Source organism: Lutra lutra, chromosome 18, assembly GCF_902655055.1.
Source record: "Lutra lutra chromosome 18, mLutLut1.2, whole genome shotgun sequence".
NCBI lineage: Eukaryota > Metazoa > Chordata > Mammalia > Carnivora > Mustelidae > Lutra > Lutra lutra.
The window spans coordinates 9,648,482-9,665,282 of record NC_062295.1 but is presented as its reverse complement, the minus strand read 5'-3'; the positions used below and the strand labels follow the sequence as shown (position 1 = coordinate 9,665,282).

At 47.1% G+C, this 16,801-nt stretch overlaps 1 protein-coding gene across 2 annotated transcripts in view; it reads right to left on the bottom strand.

Moving 5' to 3' along the window:
- Positions 1 to 16,801, bottom strand: part of SNX29 (sorting nexin 29) — a 479,895-nt gene that overhangs the window by 425,466 nt on the left and 37,628 nt on the right. For both annotated transcript variants that reach the window (XM_047712611.1, XM_047712612.1), the window contains exon 4: positions 10,145 to 10,269. In XM_047712611.1, coding sequence (XP_047568567.1) covers positions 10,145 to 10,269 — 125 coding nt within the window. The remainder of the gene's footprint in view (positions 1 to 10,144; positions 10,270 to 16,801) is intronic.

Genomic DNA, 16,801 nt, shown 5'->3' with positions numbered 1-16,801 from the left:
TCAGTCTTTTCTTTGGATCTCACACCGACATCCTTCCAAGGTCTCTTGTACCAGGACTAGCTGATTTGCAAGTTCATGAATTCGACAGAGAAACACAAAGAGGGAACTGAAAGCTGTACAGGGATGGCAGGGTAGGGGAGCGGACTTCCCCTCACAAGCAAAAGGATGGGCCCGGTCTTCTCCTGGTACATGAAGCTTCCTCCAAAAATACTTTTCTACAGAAATGAAATTGTTACCCAAAGTGACCCAATGAAGCAAAATATAAATTCTGTTTTGAGTTAAATGCAATCAACTGTTTTCAAAAATCCCCACTGAGAATCAAGGAAGTCAGTTTCTCTAATTTTATAGTTGGATGTATATTAATACCACCTGCTCTCAGCTGACTGTAAGAAGACAGACAGACAGCAGAGGGTGGGGTCTGGCTTCCCAGGACCAGAAGCAGCATGTCCTCAAGTCTGGGTCCTGGAGTCATTATTCTGAATGTCCTTTCTGGTGGCCAGGCACCTTGCAATGCACCGGAGCTACAGAGGAGACCAAGAATAGACCCAGGCCTTGACCATCAAGAGAGACAGTCAAGAAAGCAGAAAGTGCCATAAATCAGTTTGATGAGAGAAGGATCCGGACTACTGAGGAGTGGGGGAGGGTGGGCAGAAAAGAGACACCTAGAGGAGGAGCACAGGACAGCCAAACCAGGTGAGGAGCTTATGAACGACTTTTGGAGGGGCAAATCTGAAATTTCAAGAGACAAGAGATCAAAACCACAATGAGCCACCACTTCATACCCATTTGAATGGCTAGTCTCAAAAAGAAATACATGAAAACAACAAGTGTTAGCAAGGATGTGGAGAACTGGGGACCCTGTGTGCTGCTGGTGTGGACGGACAATGGCGCAGCCGCCACAGAAAACCGTCTGGCGGGTCTTCAGAAAGTGAAATGTACAACTGCCATCTGATCCAGCAATACAACTTCTGGGCACTTACCCAGAAGAACTGAAAGCAGGGTTTCGAATAGTTATGTGTACACCCGTGTCCATGGCAGTATGACACGGCAATATGGCCATGTTCATGGCCAACTAATAAATGGAAGCACCCCAGGTGTCCATCCACAGAGGAGGAAATAAACAAAGTGGTGTGTGTACACACTATGGACTACTATTCGGCCTTAAAAAAGAAGGAAACTCTGACATACTACAAATGCATGAACCCTGAAGACATTAGAGTAAAGGAACTAAGCCTTAGGTATGTGGCACATAAGTAAGCCTGACTTGTACAACGTACTTAAACAAGACAAACCATGGAGATAGAAAGTAGAATGGCAAGTGCCTAGGGCTAGAGGAGGGGGAGTCAGTGTTTAATGCAGATGGACTTTCAACATGGGGAAATGAAAACATTCTAGAGATGCATGGTGGGGTTAGTCGCCTAATGTGTACACTTAAAATGGTTCAAATGGTCTTTTTTTTTTTTAAGATTTTTTTTTATTTATTTATTTGACAGAGAGAGATCACAAGCAGGCAGAGAGGCAGGCAGAGAGAGAGGAGGAAGCAGGCTCCCTGCTGAGCAGAAAGCCCGATGTGGGGCTCGATCCCAGGACTCCGAGATCATGACCTGAGCCGAAGGCAGCGGCTTAACCCACTGGGCCACCCAGGCGCCCCTCAAATGGTCATTTTTATGTTGTGTGTACTTTGCCACAATTTTAAAGAGAGAGAACAGACGTTTGAGTAGTTAGTGTATGAGTGAGGGCTGAGGAGGAAGGAGGGCAGCAGAAGGGTAAGAACAAAGAGCACTTCCAGACCTGACAGCTTCAGGATTCTACAAACCAGGCACGCCGTTCAACACTGAGGGCTTAGCCACCTAACCTGGTCCCTGAGCAATGACAAAATAGAGGTACTGAAGACCTTCTCCCCAAGAGCATCTAGCATTAACGCTTTAGTTGCTGACTTATGAAGAGGTCCCAGGAGTTCCCCAGGCAGGGGCTGCGGCCAGAGGGGAACTCAGAGGACTCAGGTCATGATTTATTTATCAACTGGACAGAAGTGTTGCAATGTCTTGCCAGCCCACTGCCTGTTAGCCCTCAGTGTGGGGTAGGGTTTAGAGGAAGAGCAGAGACAGACAAAGCTGGTAGGGGACAGACCATGAAAGCCATGTCAAGGAGTATGTCCCCTGTCCCAACTCTAAAGAGAACCACGACAGAGCTTTAAGTAGGGGGCAGGGAACAGGCTGGTCATTGAAGAACTCCCCACAGGCATAATATGCAGAGTGGGTTGAGGAGGATGGAGATAGAAGGCAAAAGGACAGAACAGGGCAGAGGGGAAGGACAAGGAGGCTGCGAGGAAACCCGAGGGCTGTCCAGGAAAACCAGGTGAAAGACAGAGCCATTCACGAAGCAAGGAACACAGGAGCAAAACGGGGGTGGAGAGGAGGATTCAGTCTTTGTGAGGAGCTTGCGGTGCATCTGGATAGAGACGCGTTCAGAGAAAGGGCCCCGGGGAGTAATGTGGGCTGCAGGCAGAACTTCGAGTAATCAACACAGGGAGAGCAATTTTTACCAAAGAACTCAGACAGTAGGTGTGTGTAGAAGCGAGAGGCAACAAAAGAATCTGAAGGTGAATGATAGTTCCATGGGGGGGCGCAGAAATGATACATAAGAAGGATCAACAAAGTACCAGCAAGTATGTCAGGAGGTTGTGGCCCCCCAGGAGAGGGGGAAACAGTGTTTCAACGTCAGAGGGTCCTTGGTGCCAAGGGCTGCTGAACAGACTTAAATTTTTCAGGACAGAGAGCTCGGTAACAGCAGGTGTGTCTCTGGTCCGTTCTGAACCAGCCTATGACCTTGTAATGGACTGCCCACACATCACCGCATGACGATCCATTAGTTATTAACAAGAACATCCAATTATGAGGTTTTCTCATGAAATGGCACTACTATGGTCTGAACGTGTCCCTCCAAAATTCCTATGTTAAAATCCTAACCCCTAAAGATGATGGTATGAGGAGGTGGGGACTTCCAGAGGACGCTTAGGTCATGAAGGTGGTATCTTCGTGGAATTGCATTAGTGTCCTTCAGAAAGCAGCTGCAGCGGGATCCCTTGTCCCCTTCCACCAGGGAAGGCACTGGCTATGGACCAGGAAAGGGGTCCTCCCTCAACCACACTGGCATCTTGACCTTGGACTTCCCAGCCTCCAGAAACCTGATAAATGGCTGCTGTTTATAAGCTCCTAAGTCCATGTCATCATGTTACAGCAGTCCCCAACGGACGAGGACAGGCACTGACTGTAGTGGTTCTTTCTCCTTTCTCCAGCAGGAAGGAAAATCATTCATTTTTCCACACTGCATTCTGTACTGACTGCTTTGGGCATCCAATGTCTGCAAAACCCTCCAATTCCAAGCCAAGCCTATGTAGCTTTCCGTCACTTTTAATTCATTTTTAGTAAATTTAAAAATCAATCTCTGCTCTTTTCCCCCCACACTTAATCACTTCCTTTATAGCACTCTGCAGTGACCCTGGTAGAATGTACCTCAGGAACCATGAAATACAATACTGTGCCAACTGAAATCATGAGATATCAATGTACTTCTACTGAAGTACTATGTATTTCCAGACACTACGCTAGGAGCGGGAGAGTCAGGAGAAGTAAAATTGACATGGTGCCCTGCAGTCCCAAAGCTTATCATGGAGGGAGGTAGGCAGGCAACTGACAAGGGAGCATGATGTGATAAGGTAAAGTGGGATCCCCTGTCCTTTGTTCTCGAAGACAGGGAGTAGAAAACTTCTTCTCTAAAGGGCCAAATATTAGATACTTCAGACTTTACGAGAAAAATGGTCTCAGTCACAACTGCCTAAAAGCCGCCATGCGTAGTACGTAGATGAATGTGCGTGGCTGTCTTCCAATAAAACTTTATAAAAATAAGTGGCAGGACATGGTGTGCTGACCTCTGCTCTAAGTGATCGTAACTTAAAATACTTGCTGCTGGGCGCCGGGGTGGCTCAGTTGGTTAAGCGACTGCCTTCGGCTCAGGCCATGACCCTGGAATCCCAGGATCAGACTCCCTACTTGGTGGGGAGTCTGCTGCTCTCTCTGACCCTCCCTCTTCTCATGCTCTCTCTTTCTCTCATTCTTTCTCCCAAATAAGTAAATAAATAAAATCTTTTTTAAAAAAAATACTTGCTGCTTCATTTACTCATGAATTCAAACTGGAGGGTTGGGGGGCAGTGGGTCATGGTCTCCCAGAGAGCCCTCTTTCTGGAAACAACATGCCATCATGACTAAAAAAGGAAGAGCTTCTGAGTCACAATCATGGAGACCAAAGTCAAAATCCTGGCTCTGTCACAATTACTAGGGCTGGAGCATTAAGAAAAGTATTTCATTTCTTTGAGCCTTATTTTCTTCATCTGTAAAATGGGGACATTGTCATTCCCGAAGCATAGTCACTTCAGAAATAAAACCGAACAACGAACAAAGGGTCTAACGAAGGCCCTGGCTCACGGGAGCTTCTCAGTGTGAGTCATCAGCAAACAGGGAAGCCAGGCCTGTGGTCAGCCAAATTACCAAAAAGGAGCAGAAAACATCCAAGATTAGCATGCTAGTCATGACTGTCCTCTCATTTCTGGAGCACAGGCCTTTGACTTCTATTAAAGTTGTCTTGCTTTTCTCTATTGTTTAAGTTAGGTTGTTTTAGGAGGCTTGTAAGCAGAGATCCAACTCAAGATGGCTTCCAACATTAGGAAATTTACTATCCCCACACAACATTCAGTCCAGAGCTAGGGCAGGTCTAGCCGTGGTTAATTCAGAAGCTCAGTGCCACTACCAAGGTACTTTCTACCTTTCTGAGCTGCTATCCTTCGTGTACTGGCTTTTGTCCTCAGACCTGTCCTCCTTCACAGTCACAAGATCATTGCCACAGCTCCAAACATCACAGTCACACGCAAACAACCCAGCACCATAAAATAAAATAAAAAAGAAGCAGAATTCTCCCTTCCCTTTGGTCAGAATTTTGTCTCGTGTCTATTCTGAAAGCAACTACTGGCAGGCTGATAATTATTATGGCTAGCCTGATCTGATCTAGACTCACTCCCCCCAGAGCGAGCTTCAAGCCTCAAGCTCTTGGCGGCCCAACATATGAACAAAATCAGAATTCCATTAGCAAGAAAGAAGGGACAGAGCTGCTGGATAAGGAATGACCAATTCCTGCTGTAATTATTCACGCAAACCTACATAACTCGAAGAGAGAGACGCAGACGGCAGGACCAGACTCTGGAAATGCAGACTCCCATCTGACCACCTGCGGAGATAAATCTAGCCACTCGTCCAACTAAGAGGAAAAAGCACCCCAGGACGCAGCAGACTCTCGCTTCTGGCACTTGAATCCCAGAGGAGACACACTGCATAACCTCATCCCAAGCCTCTCTGGGTCCTGCGTACCCCAGCTGTTGGCACCATCGACTCAAGGGGATCTCAGCTGGGGAGGGACACCACTTCCCAAGCCCACCGACAATGCTGACAAAGCTGAGCTGGTGGCCTGTTTGTAATCACAGCCACTCTACCAATGTTCCCTAACTCAGGGATGTCTAGGTCAAAACACAAAATACCCCAAGTCAAAAACACATAAACCAATCAACAAACAAACATATGAAACCCAAATGCTAAGGCGAAAACAAAGACAAAACAAAAACACCAAACAGACAAACAAGCCAGCTCAGGAACGGGGGATGGATGCAGGCACCGGCTAAAAACCTCCCAGAACTGGAGGGACTCCGCCTGTAAGCTCCGTTGCCCAGGCTACCGTTTATCACGGAAGGAACACCTGCCACCTGATCTCCAGACAAGCCACGGACATGGCCGCACACGCAGGCTGCGGTGCAGCAAGAGGAAAAGGCACGCAGAGTGTGGCCTCGAAGGGCCGCGTTCAGCTTTGGAAGATGAATCCAGATCAGACAACGTCTCCCGCAAAAACAAGGGAAAAAGCTGGGCAGTTATTTAAACAGTTATTAAAATAAAGCTGGGGACTTGGGAGCGCTACAAAGGCAAGTAACAAAGAACCCAGATCCCCAAGAGAAGGCAAGCCCACAGACAGGAGTCCTACATTCGGAGCCTTACTTGGCCCTCGAGGCTTCTTCCAGCTACAGAGTTTGTCTGATGAGAAGTGAAGCAGGGCTTTCAGAATTCCCATGAGGTCTGGAAGGGAAAAATTGTGAGCTCAGAACCAGCAGAGGAGGACGGAAACTGGTTAACAGCTCAGGGATCCAGGGTGTGCAGGATTGAAGCGTCCCCCGAAAATCCATGTCCCTCTGAAACCACAGAGTACGACTTTATTTGGAAAAAGGCTCTTTGCAGATGTACTTAGTTAAGCTGAGGGACTACTGGAGGAGGGTAGGCCGAAATCCAGCAGGGCTGTTGTTCTTCTGAAAAGAGGACATGAAGACAGAGGCCCAGAGGGAAGAGGCCATGAGAAGACCGAGGCCCAGACTGGAGGGAAGCGGCCACAAGCACGGGGTGCCAAGGACGGCTGACAACCACCGGAAGCTGGGAAGGCTTTCTCCCTCAGAGCATCCAGAAGGAATCAGCTCTGCCAACGCCTAGATTTTGGACTCCTGGCCTCCAGAAATGTGAGAGGACCAATTTCTCCTGCGGTCTTAAGCCATGAAGGTGTGTAAATTTGTCATGGCAGCTCCAAGAAATGAATACACTTGGGAAACCCCAAATTACTACGTCCTGGCAATAAGGCAAAAGCAGAAATACGTCAGCTCTTGCAAATGCTGAAGCCCAGGCGTGAAAGGCTCCATCCTGGATGGGAGTAAACTGATCTTCCTCTACCTCATCTGCCTCAGCGGCAGGAGTGACCCCCCTCTGAAGAAGGATGAGTCATCGCAAGCTTCACCCATCTCTTCACACACCGTACTCGGTCTCCGCCACCAGGCACATGCCAAAGACAAGGACAGATTCAAAATCAAGACGAAAGCAAAAAACAAACAAAGAAACAAAAACAAGGGACCCCTGGCTATACAGCCAAGGAGGAAGTTAACAGATCCTCTCCCCAGAAAGCGACTATAAAAGTGGACAAAAGTGATAACCATTTCCACGCTCCAGAAATGGACTTCAAAGGCTTATCATCTGAGAGGTGTTTGTACTTGAAAACTGCTAAATTTCACATGAGAACAACGGGAAGAACAACAGCGGGACAAAAATGACAACAGCGCTTGTCTAAGCTGTCAGGGGCAGGAGGGAGAGGTACGGAGCATGGGGGACTAGAGCATGGGGCCCCTCTGCATAGGGCGGTGGGTTCCAACCACAGCGAGCAGGAAACGTGGGCTCAGAGCCACAAGATCCTCAAGGTGAACAAAAACTAGCAATTCATATTTCAACAGGAAATATCCTAATTTATAAATGTGGACACCGTACAAGGGCACCAGTTTCCGAACTCAGCCATGCAGGCAACCCTCACCCAAGATGACCAACCGCAGTCCCGCCCCGGCAGGCTCGGTATTATCTACTATAGCGTGATTTCCAACAATCTCGTTTGCTCAGTCATTACTTTGAATTCAGCTCTTCTCTCTTCTAAGGGTAATGTTTCCCATCTCTAAACAGAGCTACTGCAACAGCCCTGTGGATTAATTCACCATTACTTATGGTCTCCTGTCACTTTCAATCCAGCTAATTGAGCGAGAGTGGTCTACAGAGGAACAGCAGTGGGCATCGGGCCACGGCCGGCGGAGCGGGGCTCAGAGAAGAGCCAGGATTCTGACATCAGTCTGACCTGGGCTAGAATCCTCAGCTCTGCCATTTACTAGCTCTGGGAACTTGAACAACGTAGGAACTTATCTGGGCTTCAGTGCAATGGATCCAAGAACTGGCCAGTTGCTGCCATGTTATCCAGCACCAGCCCCGGGAGCTCTGTACTGAGGCCTGGGCTTTGCAGGTGCTTTCTCAGGAAGCCCTCAGCACAACACTGGGAGCCAGTCCTGTGCATGGCCTTATTTTATTATGCATGAGGAACCAGAAGCTCAGAGAGGGGAGGTCCCAGAGCGCTCATGTGTGACGAGTCACGGAGAGGGATTTCAACCCCATCACCCAACTCTAGGGCTTGGTATTAAGTCCTAAGCTACAGAAAGGGCCCAGGCCAGCAGCCAGCAGGGACAAGGGAAAACAGGCAAGCTCATTCCCATCCACGCCTCCTCTTCCGATTTCATTTTCTCATTTGGCCTGCCACAGTCTCTCTGATGGCTTTAAGAGCGACCAAGCAGCCACTTATCTGATCTTTCCCGACTCCTAGCAGTTGAAAACCCACCCACGCCCCTTCCCCGTAGGAGGTTTTTAATCAAACATTCCATAGTGGGGGAATTTCATTAGCCAAGGACCGTCCAGCACCAGTGAATGGTTAACTGCACCGCAGGAAAGATCCACAGAAGCCCTCGGCAACCCCCTCGAGAGCAAAGCTAGCCTGGCCTTTCCCCTGCTTCCAATTGGCAGGGAAGCCGCCCAGAACCTCTCGGCAGCAGAAAACAAGGAAGAGACTCTGCTCGCTGGCCAGTCTCTCTTCAGGAGGTGGTGCTGAAACCGTGCTGAGACAGGAAAAGGCAAGAATGGGAACGCTGGCGGTGCCTCACAGACGTGCTGGTGCTCCTTGGACTACCAGTCCCAAGCAACAAAAAGGGCTCGTGTGGCAGACAATGCCCAACAGACACCTCCACCAGACACGGCGAGGGCTGGTCAGCTGGGAACGAGGGGCACTAACAGTGACACGGACGTCACAGTAACAAGAGTCAGGAATTTGGCACAGCAATCCCAAGCAGGGTCTGAAAAAAACTGCTCTTTATAATTTTTTTTTAAAGATTTTATTCATTTATTTGACAGAGATCACAAGTAGGCAGAGAGGCAGGCAGAGGGCGGGGGTGGGGGGGGGCGGAGCAGACTCCCTGCTGAGCAGAGAGCGGGCTCCATCCCAGAACCCTGGGATCATGAACCAAGCCGAAGGCAGAGGCTTTAACCCACTGAGCCACCCAGGCGCCCCAAAGCCTGCTCTTTAAAATGCTGGGGAAGAGGGGCACCTGGTGGCTCGGTTAGTTAAGCATCTGACTCTCGGTTTTGGCTCAGGTCATAATCTCAGTCATGTGATTGAGCCCCACACTGGGCTGTAGAGCTGGGTGTGGAGCCTGCTTAAGATTCTTTCTCCCTGGGATGCCTGGGTGGCTCAGTCGGTTAAGCACCTGCCTTCGGCTCAGGTCATGATCCCAGGGTCCTGGGATCGAGTCCCACATCAGGCTCCTTGCTCACTGGCGATCCTGCTTCTCCCTCTTCCCCTGCCCCTGCTCATGTGTGAACGCTCTCTCTCTCCCATTCTCTCTCTCTCTCTGTCAAATAAATAAATAAATAAATCTTTAAAAAAAAAAAAAAGATTCTTTCTCCCTCTCCATCTGCCCTTGCCCCCCTCCCACACACCCATTCACGCTCCTTCTCAAAAAAAAAAAACAAAAAAAAAACAAAAAATGTTGGGGAAGAAGGACATAGAATGTTTCTTATATGACATGATACACTTTTAGGTCCAGATCCAGAGCACATCCCTTTAAAAAGCTTCCTCATTTGTACAGTAGAGAAAATGAAAGCCCTACTACTCATAAGACTGTCATGAAAACTGAATGAGTTTATTTATATGAAAGACTAACGAAGTTCCAGTCTTGTGCAAAGCACTCCTACGTGTTAGCAGAGATTATCAGCACTGTCCCTGTCCTCCAGACACACAGGAGCACGGCACACTACTTGGACGACACTAAAACGGATGGTAGCAGAGCTGTCCACTCAGATACCTACTGATTCTGCTCTTCCTGCTGCTGGTGTTGAAAGCAGATTTAGTTACAAAATGTCTTGCTATCCCCATGCCTGGAATTAAAACTCATCATCGATCTCCCAGCAACTGCCACATGGCATTGGTGACATAAGCACCTTGGCTGCAGGACCCTGAGCTCCCAGAGATGAACACGGGGCTCTGAGGATTCTGCAAAGGACAACAGGTAAGACAGCCTCACATGTGGATTTCTGCACCATCAGGCTGCCCCATCCCACACAATGCCTGCCTTGCCTGCTCTTAAAAACCAAATAAAAACTTTTTAGAAAAGGCTACATCCTCCACCCTGCAGCAGGCCAAGCAGTACCTGTTTCCGTTTTGCTGGCGAAGCCTGCTGCCTGTTTGATCGCGGCTGCCGTTAGTGCCAATCCCCGGCTCCTCTTCAGGCCATGCTGCAAGACGGCCTCAAACTGGGCGCACAGACAGGTTACCCTGCGAGAGAAGCAGTGATTCATCAGTCCACCTGTGCAGGGAGAGAGACAACCAGGGTAGCCCTGGCACCTCCTGGAAGGGGGTGAGTCACCAGCTCTAAACCTCCGGTAGGTGCACACACCTGACACCTGGATTTATGGGCCGGTAACTGACATGGAATTGACTTGGACCCCTCAGCACACCCCTCTCCATGTGTGTTCATTTCACATACCTGCAGAAAGCCCTACACAGCCTAGCTATATTCATCAGACTCTTGAAAGCATAGTAACAACTCACGAGAAAGGAGGGAAAATGGAATTGGTGCCAGCCAGCAGAGGAGAAAAAACTGAAAGCCAATTTAAAACCAAATCAGTCTGGTGTGGGGAGGGGCGGGCTGCTAATTGTATTCAATTCACAAACTCCAACTCTAATTCATATTGCATGTAGTTTAAGGAACCAGATTATCTTTCCAGAGATTGAATGCAGCAGCCTGCCAAATTGGAAACATTGTATAATTTCATGCCCTGTTACATACACTAAAAAAAAAGTATATGAATTCTGATTCTTGTTCTTTGTTTTGTTGTAAGGGATTATAGTGTGAAGTCAGATCCAGACTTGATGGAATGAACTTTCAATTAAGTTACTACTGTGGATTCAATTAATTGTATTTCTCAATAACCAAAGAAATAAGAGCTTCACAAACATCTTGGCAAAGAGATGAAGTCAGAGCTACTACCTTCTATTCCTTTTTTTTTTCTACCTTCTATTCTTTACAATCCTCCCAGGGCTCCTGGGCACCTAGGCCCATTGAGTCTGTAGACTTTAAGGCCCTTCCATTTGCTCACACAACCTGCGTTAAATCCTTGGGGCGCCTGGGTGTCTCAGTCGGTTAAGCATTCAACTCTTGATTTGGGCTCAGGTCATGACCTCAGGGTCATGAGATCAAGCCCCACATCAGGCTCCACGCTGAGCGTGGAATCTGCTGAAGATTCTCTTCCCCTCTGGCCCTCCCACCCCACTTGTTCTAGTGCTCTCCCATGCCCTCTCCCCTCAAAAAATATTAACAATAAATCCTGAACTCTTCCTATGTACCAGGCACTACTGTTCGAGGCTCTGAGGATACAAAGAGCATGGTCTCTGCCTCACCACATGTGCATGGTTCTAGCAGAGGGAGATACACAAAGATGCTAACTGGACCATTTCAGTTAATGGGAATTCTGAAGAAAATAAGACCAGATGAGGTGGTAAGTGAAGACACAGCAGGAACAGGCTTAGATTCTGGGGCCTGAGTGGAGGTAACTTGGAGTCATAACCTGGATGTGACAGACACAGCAGACTAGGCAGAGGGACCCAATGCAAAGGACCTGATGCCATCACCATCTGGCTCAACCTTGCCCAACTTCAGGCATTTCCTGTTCCACTCACCTCCGCACCTGTAGTAATAATACTCCAAGGGTTTACTGCTCTGTGGGCAGTAAACTATTTTCATACCCATTATTTCATTAGCTCCTCCCATCAACATTATTATATATGGGTGAGGCAGGTATTATCTCCATTTCACACCTAAAAAAACAGGCTACAGACAGACATTTAAGAGACAGTACCTGAGTACATAATGAGCAGCATTGTAAGACTATATAATTAATAACATCTGTACTCCAGCCCTACCCAACCCCAAAGTGATCCAAAGCAGCTTCCAGATACACCACATACCAAGGCAAACATGCTGATTCTGAGACAAATGCCCTCTCTTTCCCATACCCCACCTTTACTCAAGTCATCTGTGTACACCAGAAAACCCTAACATATTGTCAGCAAATAACCAGCACTAGTACGTTTACTCTCCAATCTGTGCTCGTGACAGACATCACTAATCCATCCCAGCATTCTAGGCCACCACTGCCAGAGAAAAGCTGGCCCTCACAGGAAGGAAGCCTAATTGGCAGCCCAAACCTAACACCTGTCCTCAACAACACAATTTGGTTTCCAGCTCCTCCCTTGGCCCCCTGCACCGAGCTCAGAGTCTGGTACCCAGTACACACTCCATAAATGCTTCTTCTGTGGCTAAGTGAGTAATCTTGAGCCATGAGTCCCAGAATACTCTCCCATATTGAAACGTCCCTCTTTCTTAGGCAGAGGTCACTCTTAAATATGAGATGTGCATATGCTACTCTCTCTACACATTCACACAGGCCCACATTTAAGGGCTTCCTGAAAGCTGGGTCACCTAACAAAAGGGGTGCCTGGGTGGCTCAGTGGATTAAGGCCTCTGCCTTCAGCTCGGGTCATGATCCCAGGGTCCTGGGATCGAGCCCTGCATCCCTCAGCAGGGAGCCTGCTTCCTCCTCTCTCTCTCTGCCTGCCTCTCTGCCTACTTGTGATCTCTGTCTGTCAAATAAATTTAAAAAATCTTTAAAATTAAAAAAAAAAAAAAAAAAACCCACAGCCTGGATCGTGAAACAAATCATCTGCAAATATAAAAATTGAATCAACAGGGCGCCTGGGTGGCTCAGTGAGTTAAAGCCTCTGCTTTCGGCTCAGGTCATGATCCCAGGGTCCTGGGATCAAGCCCCACATCGGGCTCTCTGCTCAGCGGGGAGCCTGCTTCCTCCTCTCTCTCTCTCTCTCTCTCTCTCCCTACTTGTGATCTCGGTCTGTCAAATAAATAAATAAATAAATCTTTTTTAAAAATTAAAAAATTTTAAAAAAATAAAAATTGAATCAACAATCCCTGTTAGTTTACTTGAGTCAAATGTACAAGTCAGGAACTGCCCTGCCAACTCCAGATATCTGGCCCCTAAAGGGAAAGGAATGCAGGTGAACAGCACAAACCCAGCCCCCAAGGCTTGGGTTACATCATCAGTATTACCTTCTAGATGCAGACAGGTCATGACCAACCTAACACAGCAGAAAACTCAGGGGGAGTACTAATCATATAATAATTATTATGATGACTACCCTGCCAAAGGCCATGCTATTTATCGCCCTTCCCATGTCCCCATCTCACTTCTCCATGGGATGTGAGCTTATACTGGTCATTCGAGACTTAGCTCAAGGGTCCCCTCCACCAGGAAGCCTTCCTGAGTGCCTCCTTATTCTGAACTTCTTTCTACTGCAGCCCTTGACCAAACTCTCCCGTTAACAATCTGCTTTAGAGATGCCTCCTCTTGCTGACCGGAGCTCCCACATAACAGGGATCGTACCTCATTCATCTTCATTGTTCCAGCACCTAGCACAATGCCTGGCTACCATAGTAATGATGACTGAAATGCTCGCTGCCCTGGGGGCATGCAGAATACAGACATTATGGACATTTAGGGGAAAGATGCGTCTCGGGAAATCTTGTATAATTTATAATTCGGACCCAAGCCAGTTAAGACCAGGGAATCACACCGAACACACTTGGCAACAACAGGCACCGACACCTCTTCAGCTCGTGGTGGGCACAGGAGAGGTACTGATTTATAACCTCGTCAGGCTTAAGTTTCCGTTTCTTCTCATCTTCACTCAGTTGTCTGATCATTCCTGCGAAGTGAAAGGAGCACCTGCATTGGTGGGGCTATTTTCTCACCTCGGTCTCTCCTATTTCCCAGAATGCTCTCTGCGAACGCATGCGGGCAACGCTACGATGGGTCAGCCGCCTCCGTGGCATTTCATCACAGCTAACTTCTACTGTGAGTCAGTGAACTGGGCATGTTTGTAATCAAGTGGGGGAATGTAACAGCAAAGGTTTTCTTTCTTTCTTTCTTTCTTTCTTTCTTTCTTTCTTTCTTTCTTTCTTTCTTCCTTTCTTTTTTTTTTAGAGTACCCGTCAAGGGACACCTGGGTGGCTCAGTCGGTGAAGCATCTGCCTTCTGCTCAAGTCATGATCACAGGATCCTGGGATGGAGCCCTGCACTATGGTCCTTGCTCAGCAGGGAGCCTGCTTCTCCCTCTGCCTCTAGCTCCCCTACTTATACGCTCGCTCGCTCGCTCGCTCTCTCTCTCTCTGACAAATAAATAAATAAAATCTTCTTTTAAAATTTTTTTAAATAAATAAAAGCACCAGTCAAGAAAATCACTTCAAGTTTTTATGCACATAACTGGTGACCAGATGAACGGATAATTAAAATGTGGTACTGTCAAGACAATGGATTATTACTCGGTAATACCGAGAACAGAGGTACTGACACACTACGACAAAGAGAAGCATTGAAAATATTATGCCAACGGAAAGAAGTGAGACCCAAAAAGCCACATGTTGTAGGAGTCCATGAAATGTTGAGAGAAGGTAAATATTTAGAAACCAAAAGTCAATTAGTGGTTGTCTAAGGCTGGAATTGGGGATTAACTGTCAACTTGCATAATAGAAAATAGGTATAGGGAAAATGTTCTCAAACTGGGTGTGTTGATGGTTGTACAACTCCATAAATTTATGGAATTTTAAAAATCACCGCAGGGGGCGCGTGGGTGCCACAGTTGGTTAGGCAGATGACTCTTGGTTTCCACTCCGGTGGTGATCTCAGGGTCACGAGATCAAGTCCCACAGTGGACTCGGCACTCAGTGCACAGTCTACTTAAGACCCTTCCCCACCCACCGCCTTATGTGCACCCTTGTCTCTCTCTCTCTCTCTAAAATAAATGAAAAATTTTCAAAATCACTGCATTGTACACTCACAAGAGGTAGTTTTTTTAATGGTATGTAAATTAGACTTCAATAAAGCTCTCAAAAATTAAAAAAAAAGAAACTTGGCACCTGAGTGGCAGAGTCAGTTAAACATCCAACTCTTGGTTTCCAATCGGATGGTGATCTCAAGGTCTAAGATCCAGCCCCATGCTGTGGTCTGCGCTCAGCGGGGAATCTACTGGAGGTTCTCTCTCCCTCTCTCTCTGCCCCTCCCCACCAAAATCAATCACGCACACATGCTCTCTCCCTCTCTTATAAATAAGTAAATCTGCCCTTGAGGTGTTCAGTAAAGCCTGATACAGGAATGAAGAAATGGAAAATTAAATACTTTGCTCCTGCTGAATTTAAAACTATCTATCAAAACCCGCCCAGGTGGAAACTGCGTGAGCTTAACTAGTTTACTGCTGAAATTCTGCAAGCATTGGTTTTCCTGAGCTCTGACCTGTATTTCAAGACTCCTTATCCTGCCACAGTAATCTATAATAAGGTTCTTAAGAATCCTGTACCCTTTTATGGGCAAATGTCAGAACAACTGACAGGATCAGCAATAAAAGCTGCATTTTTCCGAACGACATCAAATTAACCTTACGAAAAAGGGCATATTTCAAAGTGCTCCTTTCACTGTGTTACAGGAACCTTTTGGGGGAAAACTAAGTACATCATGGAAATGGACCAGATTATCCTCATGTGGAAAGCTCTGATGTCAACTGGAATGGAGTCAACTGTACCCATAAAAATCAGCCAATTAGCAGCATCAGCCACATGTCAGACTTAGGACAGTACAATCCCCACTGGCCTTTAGAGACTGGGACCCATTTGCAGGGGTCCCTGCTGTACACTTAGGTGTAATAAAGTAAATTTTCCAAAGGTTCACCTCCTTTAGCCTGTAAATTTTCCCGGCAGATACCAATCGTGGACCGCAGTCTACAAGACAGGTAAAGGTTTAGGAACGAAGATACTCAAAACATTATCTGCACCTGGGGAAAGTTTAAAACCACTAAGGATCTCACATTGGGGGAACTGGGTCAATAAACAGCTTACAATCGAACGCTATTTAGCCCTTAAAACTCATACCAAGAGCTTACAATGAAAACCCACAAGTTTGTAACATGAAATGCAAAATAAGCATGATGTGAAATATATATCAAGTATGCTCTCAACTATGCTAAAAAAAAAAAAAAATCCTAAAGGGAATTAAGTGAAAACATGAAGAGCTCCTTGGTGAAAGTATTGCTGGTGATGTTTCTTGCCTTTATGCTTTTCTGAACCTAGCTTCCTTCCAAAACAAGCATTAAAGAAGTATTCATGGGCGCCTGGGTGGCTCAGTGGGTTAAGCCTCTGCCTTCGGCTCAGGTCATGATCTCAGGGTCTCCTGGGATCGAGCCCCGCTTCGGGCTCTCTGCTCAGGAGGGAGCCTGCTTCTCCTCCTTTCTGCCTGCATCTCTGCCTGCTTGTGATCTCTGTCAAATAAATAAATAAAATCTTTAAAAAAAAAAAAAAGAAGTATTCATGTCTCAAGAACCAGAAATATTGCTACCTTGCGCTACAACAAATGAAGAAATCCAATTTGAAAGTTATGGTGAAGGGCGCCTGGGAGGTTCAGTAGGTTAAGCATCTGCCTTCAGCTCAGGTCATGATCCTAAGGTCCTTGGATCCAGTCCCAAAGCAAGCTCCTTGCTCAGCAGGGAGCCTATTTCTTCCTCTGCCTGCTACTGCCCCTGCTTGTACTCATTCTCTTTCTCTCTCTCTCTGACAAATAAATAAATACAATCTTTTCTAAAAAAAAAATTTTTCAGGGGTGCCTGGGTGGCTCAGTGGGTTAAAGCCTCTGCCTTTGGCTCAGGTCATGATCCCAGGTTCCTGGGATCGAGCCCCGCATCGGGCTCC